Source organism: Pongo abelii, chromosome 21, assembly GCF_028885655.2.
Source record: "Pongo abelii isolate AG06213 chromosome 21, NHGRI_mPonAbe1-v2.0_pri, whole genome shotgun sequence".
Classification (NCBI taxonomy): Eukaryota; Metazoa; Chordata; class Mammalia; order Primates; family Hominidae; genus Pongo; species Pongo abelii.
Window position 1 is genome coordinate 53,798,224 of NC_072006.2, and position 27,401 is coordinate 53,825,624.

General features: G+C 48.2%; 2 protein-coding genes and 1 long non-coding RNA gene across 3 annotated transcripts in view; 1 reads left to right on the forward strand and 2 right to left on the reverse strand.

Annotated features, from left to right (window-relative positions):
- KCNB1 (potassium voltage-gated channel subfamily B member 1) overlaps positions 1–2,662 on the reverse strand; it is a 118,294-nt gene extending 115,632 nt beyond the window's left edge. Inside the window, exons 1-2 of the mRNA XM_002830403.4 lie at positions 2,576–2,662; positions 552–1,284 (exon numbers count right to left, since the gene is read on the reverse strand). Of these exons, the coding sequence (XP_002830449.1) occupies positions 552–1,118 (567 nt within the window). The 5' untranslated portion in view covers positions 1,119–1,284; positions 2,576–2,662. The remainder of the gene's footprint in view (positions 1–551; positions 1,285–2,575) is intronic.
- Positions 1–15,464, forward strand: part of LOC134760767 (uncharacterized) — a 37,035-nt gene extending 21,571 nt beyond the window's left edge. The window contains exons 2-3 of the long non-coding RNA XR_010138723.1: positions 14,261–14,306; positions 15,334–15,464. This is a non-coding gene — a long non-coding RNA (uncharacterized LOC134760767). The remainder of the gene's footprint in view (positions 1–14,260; positions 14,307–15,333) is intronic.
- A 6,963-nt stretch (positions 15,465–22,427) lies between these two features.
- Positions 22,428–27,401, reverse strand: part of PTGIS (prostaglandin I2 synthase) — a 66,731-nt gene continuing 61,757 nt past the window's right edge. Inside the window, exon 10 of the mRNA XM_024239185.3 lies at positions 22,428–26,298. Within this exon, the coding sequence (XP_024094953.2) occupies positions 26,154–26,298 (145 nt within the window). The 3' untranslated portion in view covers positions 22,428–26,153. The remainder of the gene's footprint in view (positions 26,299–27,401) is intronic.

The following is a 27,401-nucleotide window of genomic DNA, read 5'->3' on the forward strand; positions in this document are numbered from 1 at the left end:
CAACCAACTGAATGTGTCATGTGGGTTCACACCCAACCCTCGGGGTCCTTTCTTACTTATGTTTAAACTACCTGACTGTATCTCAATGTCCTGTAAGCATGTCTGTAAGCTGCTTTTATTCCCTTGCTGGGGCAGAGTGAGGTTATAAATATGGAGATATTAAAATCACAGGGTGACCCAATCCAGCCTAGGTCTGGGACTTCACAGGGAAGCAAACCCTACTCCACCCCAGCAAGCCTCTGTTGTCTCTCCGTGCGCTCTCTCTTATTCGTCAGTGTCCATCTTCTTGCTGTGGCTTTTTATGGGTCCCTGTAAAACCTCTCCAACAAAGTAGGGGTATAACGTCTTGGATAATAAAAAGATGGAGTGACCAGTGCCACATGGGAAAAGTCTGAGGGGGTTGGTCCTCACCTCTGGGGACTCAGTCTTAGCCCCTCCCCATTACTAATCTTCATCATTGGGAACGAAGCCAGAGTCCTCCAGCAGTGGTCCTCAATATGGGGATGCAAGCAGATCCCCCCAGACCGGCAGCCCCCAGATCCCAGACTCACCTTGGCAGCCACAGAGGAATTGGGCTTCTCCAGTAGGTCCCAGAGTTTTTTCCTCTTCTCTGCACAGCACGTGTTATCGAACTCCTCGCCTTCCCGCTCCCGTAGGGTCTCGGCCTCACGCTTGAGCTCCTCGTTCATCTGCTCTTTCTTCTGGTGGTAGCGGGCCTGGCAGCAGGACTCCAGGTAGATCTCGTCGATGCCCCAGTAGTCGAGCTCTTGGCTGAAGCTGAGCGCGCACATCTCCTCCATCATGTGCAGTCGCCCAGTGCGGTAGAAGTTGAGGATGGAGGTGAAGGCGCCCGGGTGGCGGTCAAAGAAGTACTCGTTGTCGTCGAGGCTGTAGTCATCGCACACCTCGAGCAGCGAGTCGTGCGTGTTGCAGTCGCGGAGCTTGCCCAGCCGCGTGCGGGGCAGGCGGTCCAGGGTACGCCAGAGCACCTCGTGCGCCAGCCCCCCGACATTGAGGCGGACCCGCCGAGAGCACGCCTTGCTGCGCACGATCTCCATGGGCTCGGGCGGCAGCGAGCTGGTGGAGCGGGAGCCATGCTTCGTCATGCCCGCCGGCATCGCTGATCCGGCCGCCCCCGCCCCCCCTGCCCCCCCAGGCCGCTGTCACTCGACGGCAAGGCCCGCTGCTGCGGGGGAGGGGGGCAGGGAGCGCTGTGGGCTGCTGGGGGTGCAGGGGGCCGCGCGGGCGCGCGTCACGGCCGTCTTCTCACCTCCATCCCGACGGCTGCGAGACAGAAAGCGAAAGCGGACGCAGGTCAGCAAACGGGGAGCTGGGCATGCTGTCCCCCCGCCCCCCACCTCTCCACCAGGCTCCCAGCCGGCCTTGACCTTCCCCCGCGCCTAAGCGGCTCAGTGGGGTAGGATGGATGGTCGCTGTCCCTCCCGCCGGTGCTGAAGTCCGCCGCACCCCATGGATGGAGGGAGGGGCCGACCCTCGGGGCGGGGAGAGGGCCCCAAGAGATCCCCCTGGAGCCCGGGAGGCCCCACCCTGGGCTTCTGCGGCCCTGGCGCGACCCAGCCGCCCGGGGCGCTGTCCGCCCCCTAGAGTGCTGAAACTCTCTTCAATATGGGTCTCCCGATCGAGTCCCGAACCTGGCCCAGCCATGGGGAGAGAGGGTGAGCTGTATGAAAACTTTCTTTATCTTTTTCTTTCTTTCTTCTTCTTCTTCTTTCCTTTTTTTTTTTTTTTAACGAGTTTTCTTCTTTTCCTTCCCCTGCTCGAGATAATCAAGATTTTGGGGGTGGGGGAATGGCAGCGGGCTTTTTTCTAAATCTTAAAAGATTTGGGGAATTCCAGGGGTTCCAGGTGCCCACCTGTCTGAGGTCACAACAGACGGGGTGTGCACAACAGCCCCTCTGTCCTGAAGCGACCCCTCTTCCCAAAAACTGGAGCATCTCCTGAGGTTGCTCCAGCGACAAGGTGAGCCGCGAGGAGGAAAAGCCCGCTCTCGCCTCTCCCTCTGAGCCCCCAACCCTACCGCAGGAGGGGCGGGCAGAGTCCTCGGGATCCGCCTGCTACGTCCTCCCCTCGCTCCTTCCCCGCCCCCTTCTCCTCCCCCTCCTCCTCCCCCTCCTCCTCCTCCTCCTCCTCCTCCTCCTCCTCCTCCTCCTCCTCCTCCTCCTCCTCCTCCTCCTCGTTCCTCTCCTGCGATGGCTTTTTATAACTCCGGGTTCTGCGCCTTTCCCCGGGCTTGGAAGGGAAGGGGTGGGGGAGGTGGGAGGCGGGGAAATGAGCTAATTTTTCTGGCCTTTTCAAAACGTGCCATCCTCCTACCGCGCACTGGTGATTTCGGGGGGTTTCCCTGAGCACCCCCTGCATGTAGGGCTCACGCCTTAGCCCCAGAATGGGGATCGCGCGCCCCCTCAGGCCCCAGCCCTTGCCTGCCTCCCACCCCGCTCCCCTCCAGCCTGGAGCTGCGGAGCCCGAGCAGACCAACAGGCCGAGCTGCGACAGGCAAGCCCCCTGCCCGTGTCCCCATGCACCCCCACGGAAGGCCGTACGCCCCAACACTCACCCCCAGGGCGGCCGCCTCCTGGGGCCAGGGACCGCGCATCGTCCCGGCCGCCCGGGCGCCCCCGCCCGTGGGCAGCGGCGGTCCCGGGGCCGGGCTGAGCCGGGCCTACCCCGGCCGGGCAGGCAACGCGCCCGGGCTGCAGGCGCCGCGGGGCCGGGGCGCGCTCTCCGAGGCGGGGGGCGCGGGCGGGCGCCGGGGGCGCGGGGGCAGGACCGCGGCCGCGCGGCACCTCCTCCACCTCCTCCTCCTCCTGCTCCCTCGGCGGCGGCCGCGGCTGCCTGGGCGAGATCAACAAGTCGGGGCTGAGCTTCGGCTCCGCGCTCGCTGCTATTCTGTCCCGCACTTCGGAGCGCCCGGAGCCGGGCACCAAGGCGGGACGGCGCCACCTGCGGGTCGGAAGCGCGCGCGCGGCTTAACTCCTGCCTGCCCGGCCCAGCCTGCCGGAGAGGCCGGGGGCGGGCTCCGGGCTTGGGCCAAGGAGACGCGAGTGGCCGTGGATCCCTCTCCACCCAGGCCACCTGCACAGCAGGCCTCGCGATCGCGACTTCCTTCGTCCCGTCAACAACGTGGGTTGAACGCCTCCTGTGCGCGAGCCGCGGTGCAGGGCACGGTGACAGGCGTCTGAGATACAGCTGTGAATCAAACACAAACATCCGGCCCTCGTGGAGCTGGTTGGAAACAGATCATAAACAAAAAAGCGAAAGGATATATGAGGCGGTGACAAGCGCTGGGGGAAATAATGAGGCAGGAGGGAGGGTCAGAAGGTGGGAAGGGGCAGATCGGAACTGTAAATAGCTCTTGCTTTCATGAGCTTCCATTCTAGATTTTAGCGGGGGGTCGGGAGTGGGGGGCGGAGGCGGACAATGAACACATCAGTACATATGTAATGTGGCAGGTGGTGATAACCGCTAAGAAAAATAAAGCGAGGTATGGGGAAGAGAGGGTGAAGAGTGAGCTGGTTTATATAGTCTGGTGATTCATTCATTCATTTATTCATGTTAAGTTGGACATCTGGTTATTGACAGCTTCCTATGTGCAAGCAGAATGCCAGGCTCCGTGAAGGGAAAGTCTTCCCCCTGGAGCTCCCCATCCAGTGGGGGAAGCAAAACCCATCAGATAATCCCAGAAACGAAAACTGGAGGAGGTACCTGGAGAGGCAGGCAAGGGTTCTCTAAGGATGCCACAGATGGGCCTTGGATTTACTCATTTATTCTTTCAAATATTCATTACTGCATGATAAGTAAATAGGTGTTGGGGGCCGGGCACAGCGGCTCACGCCTGTAATCTCAGCACTTTGGGAGACTGAGGCGGGATGATGGCTTGAGCCCAGGAGTTGGAGACCAGCCTGGGCAACATAGTGAGACCCCGTCTCTGCCAAAAAATAAAAAATTAGCTGGGCATGGTGCTGCGTACCTGTGGTCTCAGCTACTCAGGAGGCTGAGGCAGGAGGATCACTTGAGCCCAGGAGGTCAAAGCCACAATAAGCTGTGATTGCACCTCTGCATTTCAGCCTGGATAACAGAGTGAGACCCTGTTGCAAAAAAAGAAAAGAAAAAAAAAAGTGCCGGGGATGGGTACAGCAGTGAGCTCCCCTGCCCTGGAGGACGAAAACTGAACAAGACACAGGGTTCCAACACGGGTTCCTCTCTGGCCCTTTTCTTCATTTCTAAAATTAAGGGGTTCGTTTCCATAATTTCCATAGAGTTGCACATATTATTATATATTTTTTACTTGTCCACTTATCATCTCCACCATCATGACCCTTGTCCAAGGTACCATTGTCTTGTCTCCCTGCAACCTCCCTGTAACTTGGCTCCCATCTTGGCCTCATCCCTGGCTCCCATCCCTGGCTCCCATTTTGGCCTCCTACAGTTCATTCTCCCCATGGCCACCAAAACAACTGCTACATTTCATAAATTGGACCATGTTTCTCATCTGCTTAAAACCTTCCCAAGACTTTCCCTTGTTTTAGACTAAAACCTAACCTTTGACCTATTGCCCTAATTCAGCCCTGCCCCCCTCTCTGAGCTTGTAGACCAGTGGAGGAAGACAGGTAACTAAAAAAGCGCATTTTTAAAGAGAGAGTTTCAGGCTATGGTGATTGTTATAAAGGAAATGCAACATCATGGTGGGGTGGAAAGAGACCAAGCTGCTAGTGTTACACAGGGTGGTCAGGAAGGGTGTCTCAGAGGAGATTAATAGACTTGAAAGATAAGAAGGGACTAGCCATGGGGAGAATGAGGGAAGGGCATTCCAGGTGGAGGAAACAGCAAGTGCAAATGACCTGGGGTGTGAGATACAGTGAACAATCACATTCCCTCCTGCTTCAGGCTGGTGTTCCTAGGGTCAGAAAGGGTTCTCAGCTGGCCCCTCTGTAAGCCTAATCTGTTGAAGGCAACTTTTCCCCAGAGATCTGGGCATTCCCACAGGAGGTTTCAGAAAACAATAAATCCTTCCTGATGAGAGAGAAAAAATGACTCTATAATGGTGAAATTTCCAGGCATTACTGCAGGCATTACGGTGCCTTCCAGGTACAGCTAAAATAACACCTAGAAGTGTGGTTCTTCTCTACTCCATATAACCAAGGAGTGGAGATAAATGTTTGTTGGTCACCTACTACAAGTAGTCCTCTGAAGGTATAACATCCATCAGCTTCCACATCTGTAAATAAGAGATGAGGTTATTTATAGATGTGGAAGCTGAAGCTTCGAGAGAAGGTGTCTTGCCCAATATCTTGCTGGCAAGTGCTGGCACAACCAGATATGGGAAGCTCTTGTTTGACTCCAAAATCAACAGGCTATCCAAATACCAGAGCAGCCTCTCTGCAAAGTCCTTTCTCCATCAATTCATCTAATGATTAATGGAATCATTCCAGATGTTTACTGAGCATCTACTGTGTGCCTCAGCATGGGTGTTGGTGCTGGGAATTGAGGGTGAGTAATTTATATGGTCCCTGTCCTCGTGGAGCTACACACCTCTCTTGCCAAGGCCAGGGACAGACAGAAAACCTTGTTACTTGTTTTTCTTCTGTATTGTTTTTTCATTTTTTAATTCTCTTTTATCTGCATTCCCCTCCCACTACCCCTTCTAGCCCATAGGAAATGGTTGTCATGTGTCAACCGTATATTGTTTTGTTTGGGTTTGTTTTTGCTTTTGCTTTTAGAGATCGGGACTCACTCTGTCATCCAGGTTGGAGTGCAGTGGCATGATCATGGCTCATTGCAACCTAAAACTCCTGGGCTCAAGTGAACCTCCTGCCTCGGCCTCCCAAAGTGTTGGGATTACAGGAGTGAGCCACTGTGCCCGGCCTGTATATTGCTTTGTTTGTATGAGTTCTTGAAAACTGTGTTTGGTGTTTTGTGTGCACTTTAAAACTTACATATATGGTTTGTGTTATACATCACATTCTATTTATTTTTCTCTAAGATCCATCCACGTTGCTGTGGGTACACCCAGTCTGCTGCTTGTAATAGCTGCACAGTTGTTCACGATGACACATGTCCCCTTTCCACTGTCCACCCGCTATGTGCTCACCCAGAAGACCTCCAACTCCCACCACCACAATGAATGCATCCACGAGCATCCTCTCACATGTCTGCTTATGAGCCAGTGTGATGATTTTTTAAAAAAACATTTCCTGCAGGTTCAGAATTGACACATCACAGAGTATGTATGCACTTAATTTAACTAAGCACACCCAAGTCTCCCTACAGATGTCTGTTCCAGGCTGCATCTCACCAGCAGTGCTTGAGAGTTCCTATAGCTCCACATCCCAGCCAGCATTTGGTATTATCCAGATATCTAGGTTTTGACAGTCTAACGCATACAAAGTAATATCTCAGTATATTTAAATTTGCATTTCTCTGATTACTAATGAGTCTGAGACTCTCTTCATATGCTTGTTGTTCTCTTGTATAAATCGCCTGTGCATGTAGTGGGTCATTTTTGTATCAGGATTCCTGTTTTTTTGTTGATGATTTGCAGGATTCCTTCGTATAATGCAGATTTTAAGTCCCTTGTGGATTTTAGACGTTGTGAATATCTTCTTCTGCTTTGTCACCTACCTATTAACTTTGCCTATGGTGTCCTTTATTAAGCAGAAATGTTTTTAATATGATCAGGATAATCTATTTTTGGCTGTATAGTTTGTGCTTTTAAAGTTTTTGTTTGAGTCCTCCCCTGCCCCTAAGTTGCAAACAGTTTTGTTTATTAATTTTATATTTTTATTTTTTACTTTAGGTCTTTAACCAATCGTGTGTGTGTGTGTGTGTGTGTGTGTGTGATTTGGTAGGGAGCCAACTTCATTCATTCCCTATAGTTGTCTAGTTTTCTGAAAACTACCTATGAAATAACTTGTCCTTTCCCCAGCTGATCTGTGGGCCACCTTTGTCATATGAAGCCTCTTGCACTCCCCACTCTGCTCCATTGGGCTTCTTGTGCTTATGTCACTGTGGTCCTGTTTTTATTAGCATGGCTTTATAGTGTGCTTTAGTGCCTGTAGCCCTTGCCTCTCTTCTTTGTTCCTTTTTAGGGCACACTTGGCTATTTGTGGACCTTTAATGCTCTCTACACACTTTTTAGTAAGTTTATTATGGGACAATTTCTCTTCCCTTGCACTCATTTCCTAATCCTGATCACCAATTTGCCACCAAAGCCTATCCACAGCTCCTCTACCCAGTGAAACCCCTGAGGAATGTTGCCGTGGTTAATACTAAGTGTCAATTTGATTGAACTGAAGGATGCAAAGTATTGCTCCTGGGTGTGACTGTGAGGGTATTGCCAAAGGAGATTAACAATTGAGTCAGTGGACTGGGAGAAGCAGACCCACCCTCAATGTGGGTGGGCACCATCCAATCAACCACCAGTGTGGCTAAAATAGAGCAGGCAGAAGAAGGTGGGAGAAGCTGACTTGCTGAGTCTTCTGGCCTCCATCTTTCTTCCATGCTGGATGCTTCCTGCCCTCGAACATCAGACTCCAAGTTCCTTGGCTTTTGGACTCTTGGACTTAACACCAGTGGCTCTCAGATCTTTGGCCACAGACTGAAGGCTGCAGTGTAAGCTACTCTACGTTTGAGGTTTTGGGACTTGGACTGAGCCACTACTGGCTTCCTTCTTCCTCAACTTGCAGACAGCCTGTTGTGGGACTTCACCTTGTGATTGTGTGAGTCAATTCTCCTTAATAAACTCCCTTTCATATTTGCATTTATCCCATTAGTTCTGTCCCCCTGAGGAACCCTAACTAATACAAATGTGGACAGACAGGTCCCTGCAAAGAAACCTGGGGCCAATCTTCCAATCAGCTGGAAAGCCAAGCAAAGCAATTTCCCCACAAAAATGAGTGAGACAGATATTTTGATGTTATTATGTCTGTTTGTTTGTTAAACAAATGGGTTATGTTACAATGTCTGGAGATATTTTTGATTGTCGTAACTCCAGGAGAGAGGGAGAGTGGTTGTCCTGGCATCTAGTGTGTAGAGGCCAGGGATGGTGCTAAGCACCATGCATGGCCCAGGACAGCCCCAACTATAAAGAATTCTCCTGCCCCAAATCTCAATAGTTGCAAGATTGTGAAACCCTGCATGAGTTAGATGGAAGGCAAAGGTGTTTCCCAGTCTGGAAATGCCATTCTTCAACCAACCATTAGTGAGCACCTACTATGTACCAAGCATTACTCTTGACACTGGAGCTACAGTGTAAATAAAATAGACAGTACTGCGCTCATGGACTTATATTCTTGTGGGAGATACAGTTAATAATCAAGTAAATAAGTCATTCTGCTTGTGATAAATGCAATGAAAAAAAGTAAACGGGAGGAAGCGATAGAGCCTAACTGAGAGAGACATCAGCAACTTTAGATAGAGTATTCAGGGAAGGCTTCCTGGAGGAGGCAATATGTCTAAGCTGAGAACCTGCGGGTAGGAAAAGCCAACCATGTGAAGTTCTGAGGAAGGAGGTACAGGCAAGGGAACAGCATAAGCAAGGGTCCTAAGGTGGGAGTGAGCTTGGTGTGTTCTAAGAACAGATGGATGCCAAGACCAAGCCATGCAGTGCCTGGTTGGGATTTTATTCTCAAGGTTAAGGGAGGAGTTTCAGTTTTTTCTAATTGTGATGGGAAGCCATGGTAGTGTTTTAAGCAAAGAAGTCCCATGCACTGATATGTTTTGAGGCAATGGCTCCAGCTGCTGTTGTGCACTATGAAGTATTTGAGGATAAAAAATGGTGGCAGGAAAACCCACGATAAGATTTCTCCAATTGTCCAGGGCAAAGGTAATGAGATTTGGACTGGGATGACAGTGGCAAGGATGGCTGGGCAATTTCACAGCCACAAGTCTCTGATGGGAGACTGGTATCTAGTGGGTGGGGGCCAGGGATTCTGCTAAACACCATGCAATGCTCAGCACAGCCCCCCACTATAAAGAATTCTCAGCCGGGCACGGTGGCTCATGCCTGTATTCCCAGCACTTTGGGAGGCTGAGGTGGGCAGATCATCTGAGGTCAGGAGTTTGAGACTAACCTGGCCAACATGGTGAAACCCTGTCCCTACTAAAAATACAAATAGCCAGGTGTGGTGGCGCATGCCTGTAGTCCCAGCTATTCAGGAGGCTGAGGCAGGAGAATTGCTTGAATCTAGGAAGTGGAGGCTGCAGTGAACCAAGATTGCGCCACTGCACTCCAGCCTGGGCAACAGAGCAAGACTCTATCTCAAAAAAAAAAAAAAAATCCAGCTCAAATGTCAATAATGGCAAGATTGAGAAACCTTAGATTAATTAAATGATAGGCAAAGGTCCCCAAGCCCAAGGCCAGTGCTAGATATTCCACATCACTCAGATTCTTCCCCACTAGTGGCCCGATATTTACAAAGTGTGGCTCCAGATTCAGATAAAGAACATCTGGGTACGCCTGGAGCTTGCAAGTGCAGGCAGTGGGAATGGCTCTGTCACTTTTCAGCTAACAGCCCTGTTGTGACTACTTGTCCATTTATTTACTCAACAAGGATTCAGTGCAAAATGACTCAGATGGCAGTGTGACCTGTGGCTCAGAGGAAGGATTCTGGAGTCAGAATGGTGCTATTACTTACTTGCAGAGTGACCTTGGGCTAGTGCCCTAACCTCTCCGAGCCTCAATTTTCTCATCTGAAATACAGGGTGGTAATAAAAAGAGCACTTGCTTTATAGGGTTATTATAAGGAATTTGTAGAAAGCACTCAGTCATCACCAGCTCTCATTGTCTGGTAACTGTAGGTTACCTAAGGGCAGGAGCTGGTCTGTCTTGCTCATCTCATATGACAGAATGCTTAACTAATAGAGACGTAAAGAATACAGATATTTACTTATATCACATAAAAAGTTAAGAGGAGGGTGGCATGAAAGTTGATTCAGCAGCTCAACCCTGTTATTAAGGACCCAGATTTCTTCCACCCTTTTGTTCTGCCTCCCTATATATATGGGCTTTTCATGCCCAGGCTTGTTGCCTCATCACTACAAAATGGCTGCTGTTATACCAGGCATCAATCTTCATAAAATCATATTCAAAGGCAGGAAGGAGGAGGTGACAAGGGTGGCCAAAATAACTCTCGCTTCTCTCACTCTCTCTCTTTTTTTGTAATCCTGCCTCCCACTATCAACTTCCCCTACCATTTCATTGGCCAGAACTGGGTCATATAGCCACCCCTAGGCTGATCACTAGCAAAGGGAACAGGATTCACCCCATAGGGTGAGATTATTCCTGTATTAACAAAATTCAAGTTCCTTTAATAAGGAAGAAATTAAGACAGAAGTTGGGTGGGCAGCCCATAGTGTCCACCATACTGTTTACCAGTGGCTAGCACAATCCCTATTACAAAGTAGCTGTTTGACAAATGTTTTTTAATGAATAAATAAACCCTCTTATTTGAGGACATATAAGAAGCTTATGGAACAGTTTGGAGGTTTCTCAAAAAACTAAAAATTGAGCTACCATACGATCTAGCAATACCATTGCTGGGTGTATACTTCCCAAAAAGGGAAATTAGTATATCAAAGAAATATACACTCATATTTATTGCAGCACTGTTTACAATAGCTAAGGTTTGGAAGTAATCTAAGCATCCATCAGCAGATGAATGAATAAAGACAATGTAGTACATATACACAATGGAGTACTATTCAGCCATAAAATGAATGAGATCCTGTCATTTGCAACAACATGGGTGGAACTGGAGAGCATTATTTTAAGTGAAATAAGCCAGGTACAGAAAGGCAAACATCACATGTTCTCACTTATTGGTGGGATTTCAACATCAAAACAATTGAACTCATGGACAGAGAGAGAAGAAGGATGGTTGCCAGTGGCTGGGAAGGGTAGTGAGGGCTTGGGGAGGGGGAGGTGGGGATGGTTAATGGATAAAAATATAGAAAGAATGAATAAGACCTACTATTTGATAGCACAAGAGGATGACTATAGTCAATAATAACTTAAGTGAACATTTTTAAATAAAGAATGTAGTTGGATTGTTTGTAACTCAAAAGCTAAATGCTTGAGGGGATGGGTGCCCTATCCTCCATAATGTGCTCATTTCACTTTGCATACCTCTATCAAAACATCTCATGTACTCCATAAATATATACACCTACTATGTACCCACAAAAATTAAAAATAAAACAAATAAAGAAGCTTATGAATAAGACACATCTCTGATCTCAAAGGTATCCAGTTCTATTTGTTGGGATAAGGTATACAGAAATAAATTCGACAACGACCTCTCTTATTGGCCCCTCCCCATCACCAAGGCTTTGATGAGGAGACCCCCTGAGATCATTTAAGATCTCAGTATCTCAACTGACATTTGTATATATCTTAAAAAAAAAAAAAAAGAATGGCTATTCTGCAAAAGTTACTGGGGGAAAAAAAAACAAAAAAAACAGAAATGGCTGGTACGTAAGCAGTGTTCCAGCCCTCTAGGCAATCCCTATTCCAAATAGCAGAGGGCATGAGCTGGTGGACTGTGGACTTGTGTTGTTTGACCATGAGAATATTTTTTAAAATTGTAATCAACAGTGAAACATCAGAAGAGTTTACATAAAATATGGATTTGCAGCATCACTTGAAAAATTAAAGGATCTGATTAACACTGGAACCACATTCTTGTGTGGCATGGCAATTATGGCTGACACAGAGTAGTGGCTGCCCTTGAGTCACAGCTGCTCCTTTAAAGCAGGACATGCTCTCCTGTTTGCTACAGTCTCCACCTTTCCCTAAAGCCCCTCACTCAAGTCACTTCTTTTTTTTTTTTTTTGAGATGGAGTCTTATTCTGTCACCCAGGCTGGAGTGCAGTGGTGTGATCTCAGCTCACTGCAACCTCCACCTCCTGGGCTCAAGTGATTCTCCTGTCTTATCCTCCCAAGTAGCTGGGATTACAGGCACATGCCACCAAGCCTGGCTAATTTTGTATTTTTAGTAGAGACAGGGTTTTACCATGTTGGCCACACTGTTCTCAAACTCCTGACCTCAAGTGATCTACCCTCCTTGGTCTCCCAAAGTGCTGGGATTACAGGCGTGAGCCACTGTGCCCGGCCTCACTCTTCTTATTTATGTTACCTGCCTGGTCCTGGTATAAATTTGAGTCTGTGCTTCTTGTATGCAAAGGCCAAGGGACTCCAAAGAGGTTGTCTTGCCTCTCTCTGTTTCCCCAGACTGCACAGTGCATGATTTAAAATTTTCACTTTCTGAATGAAAAGACTGTGAGTTATTTGAAGGCACATAGCCTTCATTTCTAACAATTTTCTGCCAACATAAGAGGAGAGACTACCTAGAAATAAAGCCATTATAGGGGAAATTTGGGCGCCCCTGGATTTTCCAGTTATGTGAACTCGTAAATTCTTTTTACCTAAGCCAAGTTGAGTTGTCATTATGTCATCTACATCCAAAAGAGCTCAACTGATATAATCCTCTTTCCACTGACGAGAAGGTTATAATCTACTTTTTTTTTCCTGAGACAAGGTTTCACTCTGTCACCCAGGCTGGAGTACAGTGACACCATCACGGCTCACTGCAGCCTTGACCTCCTGGGCTCAAGCAATCCTCCCACCTCAGCCTCCTGAGTAGTTGGGATCACAGGCATACACCACCATGCCTGGAAAATTTTTGTATTTTTATGATAATAGAGATGCAGTTTCACCATATTGCCCAGGTTGGTCTTAAACTCCTGGGCTCAAGAAATCTGCTCACCTCAGCTTCCCAAAGTGCTGAGATTGCAGGCATGAGCCACTGCAGTTGTAATCTACTTGAGCCCTATATATACTTATATATACTTATAGGAAACAAGGCAAAAAGAGTAATAAAAAGGAGAATATTCTATAGAGAAGGGACACCCCATCCCAATGAGATCTTAAGTACAGGCCAGTTGTGGTGGCACACATCTGTAATCCCAACACTTTGGGAGGCCAAAGTGGGCGGATGGCTGAGCCGACTTTTTATTAAGCCCTGGGCAATATGGTGAAACACCATCTCTACAAAAAATCAGAAATTAGTCAGGTGTGGTGGTGTGCACCTGTAGTCCCAGCTACTTGGAAGGCTGAGGTGGGAGGATCGCTTGAGCCCAGGAGGCTGAGGTTGCAGTGAGCGGAGATTGCACCACTGTACTCCTCCTGCCTGGGCGACGGAACAAGACTCTGTCCCAAAAAAATAAAAATAAAATAAAATATCTCAAGTACAGCCAACTCATTTAAAGATAGGGAAATAAAAAGCTGATTTAGGGGAACAGGATCCTAGTGGTCAGCCAGTGAGTGGGCAGGCAAGTACCAACACCTAAGCACCCAACTCCCAGGCCAATGCTCTCTCAAAATGTTTTCTGCTCAATCCTCTCTGCAGACATCCTCTGCTGAGAAGTGTTCAGATTTTTCTTAGAGGCTGAGTGAGGTCAAGTCAACCCAATTCGTCCATGTAAATACAAGTGGTATAGCCTTTAAAAGGTGCTGGCAAGAGATGTGTTCACTTGAAGTCAAGTTTTTTTCTTTCTCTTGGACTCCATAATACCTGTCATCATTCATTTATAATCCCACTGAGTATCCTACTCAGGTTTTTTTGGCACATCTGGGCACTGAGCAAGGCGAATTAATCCCCCTTCCCCCATGTATTCCTGGGTAAGAATAATTGCTTTATGAGGGTGGTTATAGGGGTACCTGAAGCCTCAAGGAAAATCATTACATCTCTAAGTGGATGTCACTCAGGACAACGGGTCTTTGCTGTGGCCCTGCCCAGACAAATCACCAGCAGCCTGAGGGATTTTTCCATCAGCTTGGACTCCAGTCTTCTCACCCATCTCTCTTTTGTCACACCCCAAAATAATCATCATAATCATGATTAAAAACAGGATAATGATGGAATCTTCCTCTCAGGGTTGCTGAAAGAAGTAAAAAGATAATGCATATAAAGTGTTTCACACCTTGCCTTAAAGTAGTAAGTACTCATTAAGGGAAGAGTAGTAGCAATGCTAACAACGACAATATCAGCTAACATTCATTGAGCACTTCCTGTATACCAGGCCCTGTTCTAAATGCTTTGCATGTGTCTGATCTCATTTAAGATTCTTTCTAGCTCTTTCACTCTCAGGCTGAATATTCTGATATAAACAAGACCTATTAAATGTTAGATGATACTTGAGTGAACAGATGTCTGATTCTAGTGCCTGTTCTATTTTCTCCTAGCCTGATTGTCTTTATTAAGCCCTGGGTTTCCTGGCCCAAGTTCCTGGTAAGTGGATGAACTTGGTTTTCTTTTCTTTCTTCATTTTCATTTTCTAAATTAAATAAAATTTGTTTTAGAGTTGGAGTCTATGTTGCCCAGGCTGGCCTTGCACTCTTGGGTTCAAATGATCCTCTCACCTCTGCCTCTCAAGTATCTGGAATTATAGGCACATACCCAGTGTGTCTGACTGAGCCTAGTTTTCTGACCAACCCAAACATTTACCCATCTCTCCTTCCTTTCTTTTGCCTATCACCTATCCATCAACCTAATCATCCCCTCATCCATCCATATACTCAGCAATCAAATTATTCAACTACATACCCACCCATCCATCTACCCACTCACTCATCTATTCATTCACTCACCCACTTACTCATCCATCTTTCTTTCCATTCATTCATATATTCTATCCATTATCCATCTTGCTACCTCCTCATCCACCTACCTATCCATTTATCCATCTATCCACCCATCCATACACCATCTGTCTTTCCACCCATCCATCTATCTGCCCATTCACCCACCCACACAACTACTCCCTCATCCACCCCAAATATTCATGCATCTATCCACCATTCGCTCGCCAGTCATCCATCCGTCCACACTTCTAATCTATCCATGTATCTATCTGCCCACCCAGCCATCTCCACCCATCTACCACCTAGCATTTGCAGTAATGCTCTGTGCTAATCCCTAGCTTGTTGTTTTGGGCTACCTCCCTGGGAGGAAAGGTGAGTGCCATCAGAGGGTCCCCACAGAGGAAGACAGATAAGCCAGTGAGCCTCTTTGTGGCCTGGACCTTCAAAGCCACTGACTTCCAGGGTCTGTGGCCGAACAATGATGAAATGCACATGGAAAATGAGAAGCCCTGCAATTACATGGAAAGAGACAGAGGCTCAGCCCTCCCAATGTTACAGCTGAATGCAGCCTTCCAGCCATCCCTACTAAGCCACTCCACCATAGGGTGGAGATGGGTGGAGGCACATGCTTCCAGCAGAGCAATTAGAGGTAAACTAATATCTCTTTCCCACAGAGGAGCCTGGGAACTCCAAGACGCAATGGAAAGGAGGCGAGTCAGCAAAAGGAGGAAATCAAAGCCACAGAGATCAAGAGCTAATTAACTGATCCTCCTAAGATAATGTTTCATTAAAATCCAGTTCTTCTGCCCTGTGGGGACTGATCTCTCTCCTACCGCCTCTCCATTGCCCTTTTCCACCCATTCCTGATCTCGTCTGCCTCCGCTCTGATCTTTCCCCAAGTCTTATCCCTCCTTCAATCCAACATCCCCCCAGCTACTAGGGTAGACTTTTAAAGGTACAAGTCTGACCATGTCACTCCCTATTTATAAGCCTTCACGACTCATTGCCTGAGACAAAGGGCAAACTCCCAAGATAAGGCAAAGGCTGTTCACTCAGTTAACACAGATTTCCTCAGTGCCTCTCCTCTCTCACAAGCCTGGGGATGGTAGGACACAGAAACGAGTTTCTGACCCTTGCCCTGTTTCTCCAGCTTCCTTACCCACCACTCCTTTCCACATTCCTGCATTTCAGCAAAAACTTTCCAACCTCTGGCTTAGTGATAGCCAGTCCCTAGGGAACCTGCTCTCAGTATCCATGCTTTGCTCAGCTCACTTCCACATTGACTCTGGGCTTGGCCTTATGACTTGCATTTACCAGTGGAATGTGGTGGCAGTAATGCCAGTTCCAGGCCTAAGCCTTGACAGGGTCGGGAAGCTTCTGCTTTTGTGCTCTTGGGAGCTCTGAACCACTGTGTAGGCAGCCAGGCTACCCTGTTGGAAGGGACCATGTGGAAAAACCATATGGAAGGTGAGAAGCCCTGCAATTACATGAAAAGAGACAGAGGCTCAGCCCTCCCAATGTTACAGCTGAATGCAGCCTTCCAGCCATCCCTACCAAGGCACCAGGCATATGAATGAAGTCATCGTGGACGTCCCAGCCTCACCTAACATCTGACTGCAGCTGCATGAGAGACCCCCAAGTGAGAGCAGCAGCAGAACCATCCAGCTATAAGCTCCATTCTCTTTCTATTTGTTCTTATGAGAGCTATTCATTCTCATGAGCTTTTTAGAAAGCGCCAACCTGGCTGGGCGCTGTGGCTCACGCCTGTAATCCCAGCACTTTGGGAGGCTAAGATGGGTGGATCACCTGAGGTCAGGAGTTTGAGACCAGCCTGACCAACATGGTGAAACCCCGTCTCTACTAAAAAAATTACAAAAATTAGCCAAGCGTGGTGGCAGGTAACTGTAATTCCAGCTACTCAGGAGGCTGAGGCAGGAGAATTGCTTGAACCCAGGAGGTGGAGGTTGCAGTGAGCCAAGACCATGCTGCTGCACTCTAGCCTGGGCAACAGAGTGAGACTCCATCTCAAAACACAAACAAACCAAAAGCGCCAATCCACAAAGCCATGAGAAATAATAAAATAGTTTTGTGTTAAGTCACTACATCTTGGAGTTGTTTGTTACACAGCACGAGATATCTGATACAGGGGCCTTGCTCCTGCTATTTCCACAGCTTAGAATGTTTCTCCAACCCCAGCCATCTTCTTTACCCACACGGTGAACTTCTATTCACCTTTCAGAGCCCATATTCAGCATCACCTTCCCTGCCTCCCATAGTCTGAGTTAATGTCTCTTTCCTCTGGGAAACTGTATGAGACTAACCTAAAATACTCATTTTTCTGTTTCCTCCACTGACTATGAATGACAATATTTACTCATGTAATGCTCACAAGAACCCTATGAGGGAGACGGTATTATTATCCGTTATCCTATTTTACAGGTGAAGAAGCTGGGGCACAGAGAAATGCCCCCAAATCACCCTGGTATTAAGTGGCTCAGCAGAGATTTAAGCCCACTCAGAACCCAAGTTCTTGTCCACTGTGACTTCTTAGTAAAGTATAAAAAAGGTATGACATTTATTGGTCTCATTTAACACAAAATCCAGAAGTAGGTGATGCCAGGACCTGTCCCAGCAGCAGCCTAGCTGTCTCAGGGTCCTTGTTTGATTTCTGTGAGAGTCTCTTGTCCACATCATCACAAAATGGCTGCCATGCTCAGCCTCTCACATGACAACTCCCAGAGAGGGAGGAAGAAGGAACATCTCCCATATTTCAGAAGCTCCCCACTGATTTTCCCAGCCATCTCATTGCTCAGTACTGGATCACATGACCACCACTAGCCCAGCTACTGACAAGAGGAACCTGATATCCATGTTTGGCTTGGCCCTGTCTTGATTTGGAGGTTGGGCCCATTTTCTTGAGCACAAGGCTGCCTAATATCTGAAGAAAGCCAGAGTTTCTTCTAGTGAGGAAGTTGGCCAATCAATTAGTGTCTCTTCTGCAGTAGTCAGTTCTCAGAACACCTGAAATAAAGTCACGTACAGACCCTGTTCATCCCAAGGATCCAGATGTCCCAAAGGTCAGTCTCCTAGGTTTGCATAATGTGAGTTGTCTTAGTCTTTTTGTGTTGCTATAAAGGAATACTTAAGGCTGCATAATTTATAGAGAAAAGAGGCTTATTTGGCTCAATGTTCTGCAGGCTATACAAGATGTGGCACTGGCATCTGCTTCTGGTGAGGGCCTCAGGCTGCTTCCACTCATGCTGAAAGGGGAAGGGCAGCCCGTGTGTGCAGAGATCTCATGGCAAGAAAGGAAGCAAGAAAGAGGCAAGGGAGGCACTGGCTCTTTTCAACAACCAGCTCTTGCAGGAGCTACTAGAGTGAGAACTCACTTCTTACCATGGGGAGGGCACCAGGCCTTTCATGAGGGATCAACTCTCATGACCCAAACCCCTCCCATTAGACCACACCTCCAACATTGGGAATCAAATTTCAACATGAGGTTTGCAAAGGTCAAACATCCTAACTATAGCATGGGTGCACCTGCCTTGTCTCTTCCAGGCCATTGTGAAGCTCCACGGAAGATCCTGGGGCAATAAGATAGCACACTGCCAACTCTTCCCCAACTCATCACCCTCCCGTCCTTGCAGACACACGCCTCTGAACCATGTCTCAAACGGCCATGACTCCCAAATGCCAGACCAATAATGTGTTTGCATTTTCACTGGTTCCATCATGAAATGAATGAGAAAAATAGGGACAATGGAATGAGATTTGTATAAAGCTAAATTGATTCCATTTAAAGGATGATGGTGATTTACTTTCCTACTTAAACTCTCTCATGGCTTCCCAGGGCACTTAGCATAAAGCCCAGCCTCCTCTTCCTGACAAGGTCTGCTCCCAGAGCGGCTCCTGCCACCCACTCTTTCAGCCACAGCCTTCCTGGGATGCTCTCTTTCTCCAGCACACCAGACCCCTTGCCTCTTTAGAGTTCTTTGGATTTGTAGTCTCTTTCTCCTGGAATGTTCTTTCCCTAGTTCTTTACAAAGCTGCTATCTCTCATCTTGATCTCAACTCATATCACCAGCTGCCTGGAGACTTTTCCTGACTGCCTTCAAGGCCACAGGCACATCCACCTCCATGTCAGCATCCATCACCTCCTGCTGTTTGCTTGTCCTCAGCATCTGACACTGTATTTATGCTGATTTGTTTCTTTACTGGATGGTCTCTCCTGCCCAAATGTGAAATCTATGAGGGCGGAGACCTTGCCCGGACTAGTGCAGTCCCTTCCTCCCTGGTCTCCAGCTTCCCAGCCCTCAGCACGCACGGTGAGATGGATCCTGCTAGAATGTAAGTTAAACCATGGCCCTTCTCTGCCCAGAGTCTTCCGTGGCTGCTGGCCACACTGCCTCCCTCCTGCTCCTAGAACCTGCCCCAGAGCTTCCCATCTTCACATTTGCCATTGCATCTCTCCAGAACATTCTTTCCTCAGATGCCCCAGTGGTTTGCTCCTCTCATTTCCATTGAATTTCTGTTCAAAGCTCCCCCAGGGAGGCCATTCCTGCCCACTCTCTTTAAAATCTCACTTCCCATCTCCTGACTCCTTTATTCTTCTCCAAAGCACTTATCTCCATTTGAACTGCTTTATATTTTACTTATTTGCCTCATTTCTTACGGTTTCTCCCATGAGAATGTCAGCGCTGTGAAGACAGGGGTATATCATTTTTTTGGTCTGTGTTACTCACTGCCGGGTCCTGTTGTCTAGAACAGTGCCTGGTACAATGAGAGGTGCTCAAAATATTTACTTAAAAAGTGCATAACAGCTTTCTTGAGGTATAATTCATGTATCATAAAATTTGCCCACATGACCAGGAACAGCAGCTCACACCTATAATCCTAGCACTTTGCGAGGCTGAGGAGGGAGGATCATTTGAGCCCAGGAGTTTGAGACCAGCCTGGGCAACATGGCGAAACCCCCTTCTACAAAAATATACAAAAACAAAAATTAGCCAGGCAGGCATGGTGGCTCAGGCCTGTAGTCCCAGCTACTCAGGAGGCTGAGGTGGGAGGATAGCTAGAGCCTGAGAGGCAGAGGTTGCAGTGATCTGAAATCACACCACTGCAGTCCAGCCTGGGTGACAAAGTGTGACCCCGTCTCAAAAAAAAAAAAAAAAATTGCCCATTTATTAGTACATTCACAGAGTTTCACAACCATCACAGTGATCCATTTTAGTAGGTTTCATTAGTGGTCACTCCCTATTTCTCCCTATTTCCCCATCCCTGGAAACCACTAGCCTACTTCATGTCTCTATAGATTTGCCTATTCTGGACATTTCGTATACATTCAGTCCTATAATAAGCGGCCTTTCGTGACTGGCTTCTTTCACTTAGCATAATGTGTTCAAGGCTCATTTGTGTTGTAGCATATGTCAGTACTTGATTCCTTTTTATTGACAAATATTATTCCATTGGAATGGGGGATACATCACATTTTGCTTATCCATTTATCAGTTGGTGGACATCTGGATTGTTTCCGCCTTTTGGGCTATTCAATATAGACTTTTGAGTGAGTGGTTGTGTTAATTCCAATATGAAACCTACCTTTCTGCTTTAGGGGTATTAAAATATCCTTTCATAAGCTGACAGTAGGAGTAAATGTATTTCTTAATGTCCTTACCTGGCAAAATAAAACACTGGGTCTTTCTGTTGACTTTAATGATACAAGGGTATGAAAGGCCAAAGTCTTGGAGCTGCAGATCACTAGGACCCAGGCTATAACAAAGGCTGGGTCAGTGGCTCAGGGAAGCCAAGTCCTGTCCCTCTGGCCCTGCCATGTGGTTCAGACCATGACTGGTAAACAAGAGAGTATAATTCAGCACTTCTCAAACTGGGGTATGGTACCCCTCTGAGGGCACATACTGATGTCCTGAAGAGAAAGACTACATTTCCCAGCCTCCTGTCTGTCCAGCAAGATGTGGTCATGTGATTGAGTTCTGACCAATGGGATGAATGCAGGGGTTTTTCTCTTCTTTGCTTCACCCTCCTTCCTGCTGGGTGGAATGTGGACAAAATGGCTGGAGCTCAAGCAGCCATATCGGCCCCTGAGGTGGAAACCACTGGTTACAGATGCTAGAGGGTCCAGAAAGGAGGGACCCCGTGATTGTGGAGATGTCACACCACCTCTGGCCTCCCGTATCTGCTTGAAAGAGAAAAAAAATGTGGCCAGGCATGGTGGCTTATGACTATAATCCCAGCACTTTGGGAGGCCGAGGTGGGCAGATCACCTGAGGTCAGGAATTCAAGACCAGCCTGGCCAACATGGTGAAACCCCATCTCTACTAAAAATACAAAAATTAGCTGGGTGTAGTGGCACATGCCCAAAATCCCAGCTACTCAGGAGGCTGAGGTAGGAGAATCCCTTGAACCCGGGAGGCGGAGGTTGCAGTGAGCTGAGATCACACCACTGCACTCCAGCCTGGGAGACAGAGCAAGACTCCTTCTCAAAAAAAAAAAAAAAGCCTGCGGTATTAAATGAAAGCATGTTAATATATAACATGTTGCTATGTTACTTTGAGAAGTCTGTCACTCACTGCCAAATCCCATCCCACCTGATGCGCCTCCATGACCTCCTCACAGATGAGGAAACTGACGTGAGGCACATCTGCACTGGGATATTATTTCTATATAAAGATTTGAGAGAAAAAAGCAAATTTCCCTTTTTATTTCTCCCAAGGCTTATTTAATCCATTTCATCCCTGCTTTTTTATTTTAATATGAATGCATGCATTCTGGTGAAGGATGGACAGCATCCAGTGAATTTTAAAGAGAGCTTTTGTGTTGTCTGCTTGTTACCAGGGTCTGCCCCAAAGTCCTCTAATGCAGCAGTCCCCAACCTTTTTGGCACCAGGGACTGATTTCATAGAAGACAATTCTTCCACTGATCCAGGGGTGGGGGTGGCGGTATGGTTTCGGGATGGTTCAAGTGCATTATGTTTATTGTGCACTTTATTTATATTATTATTACATTGTTTGAAATAGTGAGATAATTATACAACTCACCATAATGTAGAATCAGTGGGAGCCCTGAGCTTGTTTTCCTTTAACTAGATGGTCCCATCTGGGGGTGATGGGAGACAGTGATAGATGACCAGGCATTAGATTCTCATAAGGAGTGCGAAACCTAGATTCCTCGCCTGTGCAGTTCACAATAGGGTTCACCCTCCTATGAGAATCTAATGGCGCCACTGATCTGACAGGAGGTGGAACTCAGGCGGTAATGTGAGTGATGGGGAGTGGCTGTAAATATAGATGAAACTTTGCTCACTCACTCGCCATTCACCTCCTGTTGTGGAGCCCATTTCCTAATAGGCCAAGGACCTATACTGATCCGTGGCCCAGGGGTTGTGGACCCCTGCTCTAATGGGTACCCAGTCCCTCTGCTGCCAGCCGGAGGATCACTGAAAGAAAGATCCTGAACCCTGTCTCAGGCAGAGAGGGGCCTGCATTTGAATTCCAGGTCTACTACTTCTTAGCCACATGTTCTTGGGCAAACCACTTCACCTCTCTGACCCTCAGTTTCTTCCTCTGTAAAAACAGGGATACTCATCTATGCCTTGGAGGGTGGGTAAAGGTGTGACTCAGTTCTGTCTGTGAGAGGCCTGGGCCCACAGCAAGGGACAGAGTAGTTGCTCTGTGCTCTCCTGTCCCAAGAGCTGACCTCACCATTCCAGGCACAGTCAATGCCCTCCATCAGAATCACACTCAGAGGCAGTTCCACAAACAAAGATGGTTTAATAGATTTCAGCATGTTTCCACTTGACAATGTTATACGAAAATAGAATCTTTATTAAAATAGCAAGGCATAACAATCACTGCTACTCAGGAAACACTGTGTTTATTCTTTTTAATCATCAAAATCAATGACTTTGGGCAAGACCTGTGATCTCTCAGAGCCTGTTTCTCCATCTGGAGAACAGGCAGGTAGGACATTGCCAGCTCCCTGTGAGTGGGGGCCACTGGTAGGAGGAGATGGCCCTGGTGGCCCATGTGATGAGAAACTTACTCCTCCTTCTGTCCCTAGAGAAGGTCAGGGAGATGCCAGTGTAGCCTTAAGGCAATGCTAACACTTGCTTATCTCATTTAGTAACAGAGAAGAGAGAGCTCTCAGCCTTGGCCACACCAGCATGGAGCCCCCTTCCCTAGCGAATTTATTTTTCACGGTCACTTTCTATTCTTGGCAGTGAGTGATACATGTTATCCACTATTGGCAGCAATCGGGGGAAAAAAGTTCCTTTTAAAAACAAAGTTTAAAAAGCGAGTCTGTTTAAAGGAGAATATTCGGTAAACAACAATATTAAAATATAGCAAATAATAGTAATAATAATCACAATGATAAGGAAACACTTCATTAGATCAACTTAAGAGTATTTTATTCTTGGCCAGGCGCAGTGGCTCTCGCCTGTAATCCCAGCACTTTGGGAGGCCGAGGCGGGCAGATCACGAGCTCAGGAGATCGAGACCATCCTGGCTAATACGGTGAAACCCCATCTCTACTAAAAATCCAAAAATTAGCTGGGTGTGGTGGCGGGCGCTTGTAGTCCCAGCTGCTCGGGTGGCTGAGGCAGGAGAATGCTGTGAACCCGGGAGGCAGAGCTTGCAGTGAGCCAAGATGGCGCCACTGCACTCTAGCCTGGGCAGCAGAGCGAGACTCCATTTCAAAAAAAAAAAAAGAGTATTTCATTCTTGCCACTGAGCTTAAAAAGAAAGAAAGAAAGAAAGAGTATTCCTAACATATGTCCAGCAATTTTGATTCTTAAGCAAGGGATGAAGAAATACAATGGCATCCTGGTAACTTCCTGACTAGTGCATAGCAGGTAGCTAACCCACTCATCTCTCCCTCTTTTCTTTATAGCTTCTATTTTTTTAAAAAAAAAGAAAAATAACGATTAAAACAAGGGCAGGTTTAAATAATCGTCTCCTGAGCTGCACTTCAGTATCTCAGGTAACAGCTGGAGCTGCCTGGTGGGAGCACGTGTTTTCCTTGAGTGTAATTCACTAATGACTGTGGTTCCAAGGAGGTGCGACCTTTAAAGGGAATTGGCCCTTCTTTGAAGGCAGGTGAGAATCTAGTCTCAGTGACAACCCAGCCTGATTTGGAAGAGGGGAGTCATAAGGGTTTTCCCCCAGCACACCAGGGTTGCAGCCTGCGCAAGATCTTCCATAGCTATTTCTGCCGGCTTGCTTCCTTCCCTTCCCAGCCACGATGAGGCAGCTGAGGGTTGCCACGGAAACCGGCTCTGTCCTCCCACTGGAGGCTGCCAGCTCTGATTTCCCGCAGAGTTAAGAAGGAGGCGGCAGTGGGGGTCACCCAGGCGTGAAGATGGGTTTCCCTGGGGATATCCTGCCTCCTGCCAATCACAGCGTCTCTCTGGGAATCCTGGGGGTGCCTGGAGGCTGAGGCCCAGGGAAGCCCCCAAACCCCAGTGCTGCTCTGAGAAGAGACTAGCCTCTGGGACATTCAGAGGTCTGGGGTTCTTTTCTCTCCCTCCAACTAAAGCTAGAGGGACCTCATTATGCGTCTTACAAGATGTACCCATGTTTAGGTGCCTCTGACTCTGTCAGCTCCTGAAGTCAAAAAGAATTGTCCTATCACCAGTCCCCCTGAGCCCAAAGAACAGGAGTTGCCCATCCAGTATTTGCTCCTGGGACAGTAAATCTGCCTACAGAGTTCTACAGCTTACGAGCTATGTGGCCCCAGGCAAGTCATCTCACCTCTCAGTTTTCTCATCTATGAAGTGGGCACAACCCTCCTTCTCTTCACAGAGATGCTGTGAGGAGTAGAAATACTGTCTATGGGGTCTCTCACAGGCATTTAAAGGGTCTCAATAAACATTACCTTATATTAATAAAAATGGCATCATAAAAAAAGGTTTGCAGGCCATTTTTCTCTTTAAGCTGCTTTTTATTTTAATTAATTATTCATTTATTGAGACAGAGTCTTGCTCTGTCGCCCAGGCTAGAGTGCCGTGGCGCAGTCTCAGCTCACTGCAACCTCCACCTCCTGGGTTCAAGCGATTCTGGTGCCTCAGCCTCCTGAGTAGCTGGGATTACAGGTGTGCACCGCCACACCTGACTAATTTTTGTATGTTTAGTAGAGACGGGGTTTCGCCATGTTGGCCAGGCTGGTCTTGAGCTCCCAACCTCAAGTGATCCGCCCACCTTGGCCTCCCAAAGTGCTGGGATTACAGGCAAGCCAGGGCAAAGACAAATTTTCATCACTGATACATTTGTTCAAAGGGTGGTGCACTCAGGCTGGGTTGGACCAATTAGCTGGTCCCCACCACCTCTTACAATGTCACTTCTAAGAATTAGAACAGGGTCTCACACTCAGATGCCTTCAGGTCCAGGAGGTGCTGTGAATGCAGAAGCAGACCCGGTCAGAACCCTGGTGAAGCCGAGAGCACATGTCCTGCATAAGGGAGGCGGCTGCCACTCAGCTCTGGCCAAGAGTTACCCTTGGGAATGTGAGCCCAGTGTGGCCAGATATACCAAGTTTTCAAGAGAAGCTGGACATTTTGAATGAACTCTCCCAAAGATGATAAGAACTGAGGCATTTTTTTAAGTGCAGTCCAAACAAAACACGTCTGCAGACTGGATCGTGACCACAGTTGGGGCTTCTGCACTAGAATGCATGAAATCGGCACCTTCTTTTTTGGCTTGACCAGTCTAAGGAGTCCTGGCTGGCTCCTTCCAGCCATCATGTCTGGGCTGTGTCTTCCTTAGCTCCCTACCTGAGTGCTGACACTGAGAAAGCCCATCCCATCTGGTGCCTGTCAGTCTAGAACAGAGAACTCCACTCCTCAGAGCCCAGTGTTTGGAGGGTGCCCCTGTTCTGTACTGGGAACGCATCAGCCTTGGGGGAAGCTCTCCTGCATTTTCTCAACTAGTGTGAGCAATGGGGCAATCCGGTAAATGGGGCCCCAGGGAAGCAGATCTTCTAAGGGACTCCTTTGGTTTTAGCTGGTTTAAGGATTATTGGGGGACTGACTGCTGAATGACATCAATGGACACACTGCTAGGTCCTGAGTGGCCTTTCTGTGGCCAGCATCCGCTTTGACTGGATAAGGCCCGGGCCATGCTAGCTCATAAGAACTGGGAAGGTGACGCCTCCGGGAGTTGGGGGCAGAGCAGTGAAGACTCCTAGTTCTGCCTTATCTGAATAGCGTTTGTGGATATCACGAGGTGAGAGGAACGAGGTGAGTTGGGAGCAGACAAAGCCTGATTTTGGAAAGAAAACTGCAGTGGATAATCCATAGAGCTTTCAATGTCTTTTCTTTGTTCACCCTCTTAGCTTTTCCCTCCCCTGGACCCAGCCTTCTGGGAGAAAAGCAGGCAAGTGGTAATGCTAGCACCTGCACCCAGGCCAACTGTGCACACAGAAAGCTGGGAGGCTGGGGCAGGCTGGGCAGAGGCGAGCACGTGACATCTGCTCCCTGTGTCATGGGCGGATGCGGTAGCGGACAGGCACGTCGTGTTCCGGCTGCATCAGACCGAAGCCATACCTGCTGAGGTCAAACTCAGGGATCTCCACATCTGCGCTGATCAGCTCCAGGTCCAAGTGCACCAGCACGAGGAACACAAATCTGCAGAGAGATGGCATGGAAGGTGTGAAGGAGAGGAGTAGGGCAGGGGGTTATCAGGAACAAGGCAGGGGAGCCATGGCTGCCTCCTAAGTCTGACTCCAACTTTGAGGAAAGTGAGGAGAGGAGTGAGGAAGCAGAACAAACGCATTTGCTGCTCACCACATTTGCCAGCCCCCTGTAAGGTTAGGCAGGCCCGTGGATGAGTTCTGGCGAATGGGCTGTGTGCAGAAGTGGCCTGTGTCACTCCTGTGTCAAAGCATTCGCGAGCCAGTGTGTGGCTCTCCAGCTGTCCCTTCTGCTTGGCAGCCATGCAGACTTCACATTGAGACGGTGGAGCCGAAAGAGGGAAAGAGCCTGGCCTGAGTCTGTGCACAGAGTGGGGAAGCCCTCCAAACCCACAGCTGATACCGTGTGAGTGGAACTACACCTCTGTTGGTAAAAGCCACTGAGACTCGGCAGGTGCAGGGCTGAGCCTGTGCTGATTAATACGGTGACTCCTCTGGATCCTCCAGCCCGCACCCTTCCCCGCCTTTCTCCAAACTTCTGGAACCCTCACTGTCTATCTTGGCCAGGGCTGCTGCTAACCCTTAGGTGTCTTTGCGAGATTAGAAACAGGCATCGCTCTCTCAAGACATTTTACTGTCATCTCTGAGAAGATTGTCCTAAATAGACCAGCTTTGCAAGAACAAGCACTCTCTACTGCCATCTTCTGGGAAAACTGTCACAATAACTATTCACAGCTGCCATGCCTATGATGTAATCAGTGCCCCCATAAATGTGGAGCCAGCCCTACGGGGGATGTCAACGGTTGCTGCCTCCCTGCCTCATCTTACCAATGCCCGTGTTCGTAAGGGACAGGAGAATATCTTATGACTCTTTTCCACCACTATTCCCTACCCCAACCCAGGTGCCCGATGCAGAACGGAGCACATGGTGGGGATTCTTTTGTCTCACTGAAGGAGTGAAGAAGAGGGCAGATGAGGAGAGAAGGGAGTTAACATTCTGGACAGATCTGGGCTGCGCCGCTTATGGGAATGTGGCCCTCGCCAAGTTCTTTCCCACTCTGGGTCTCAGTTCTCCCATCTGGTCAAAGAGGGGAAAGG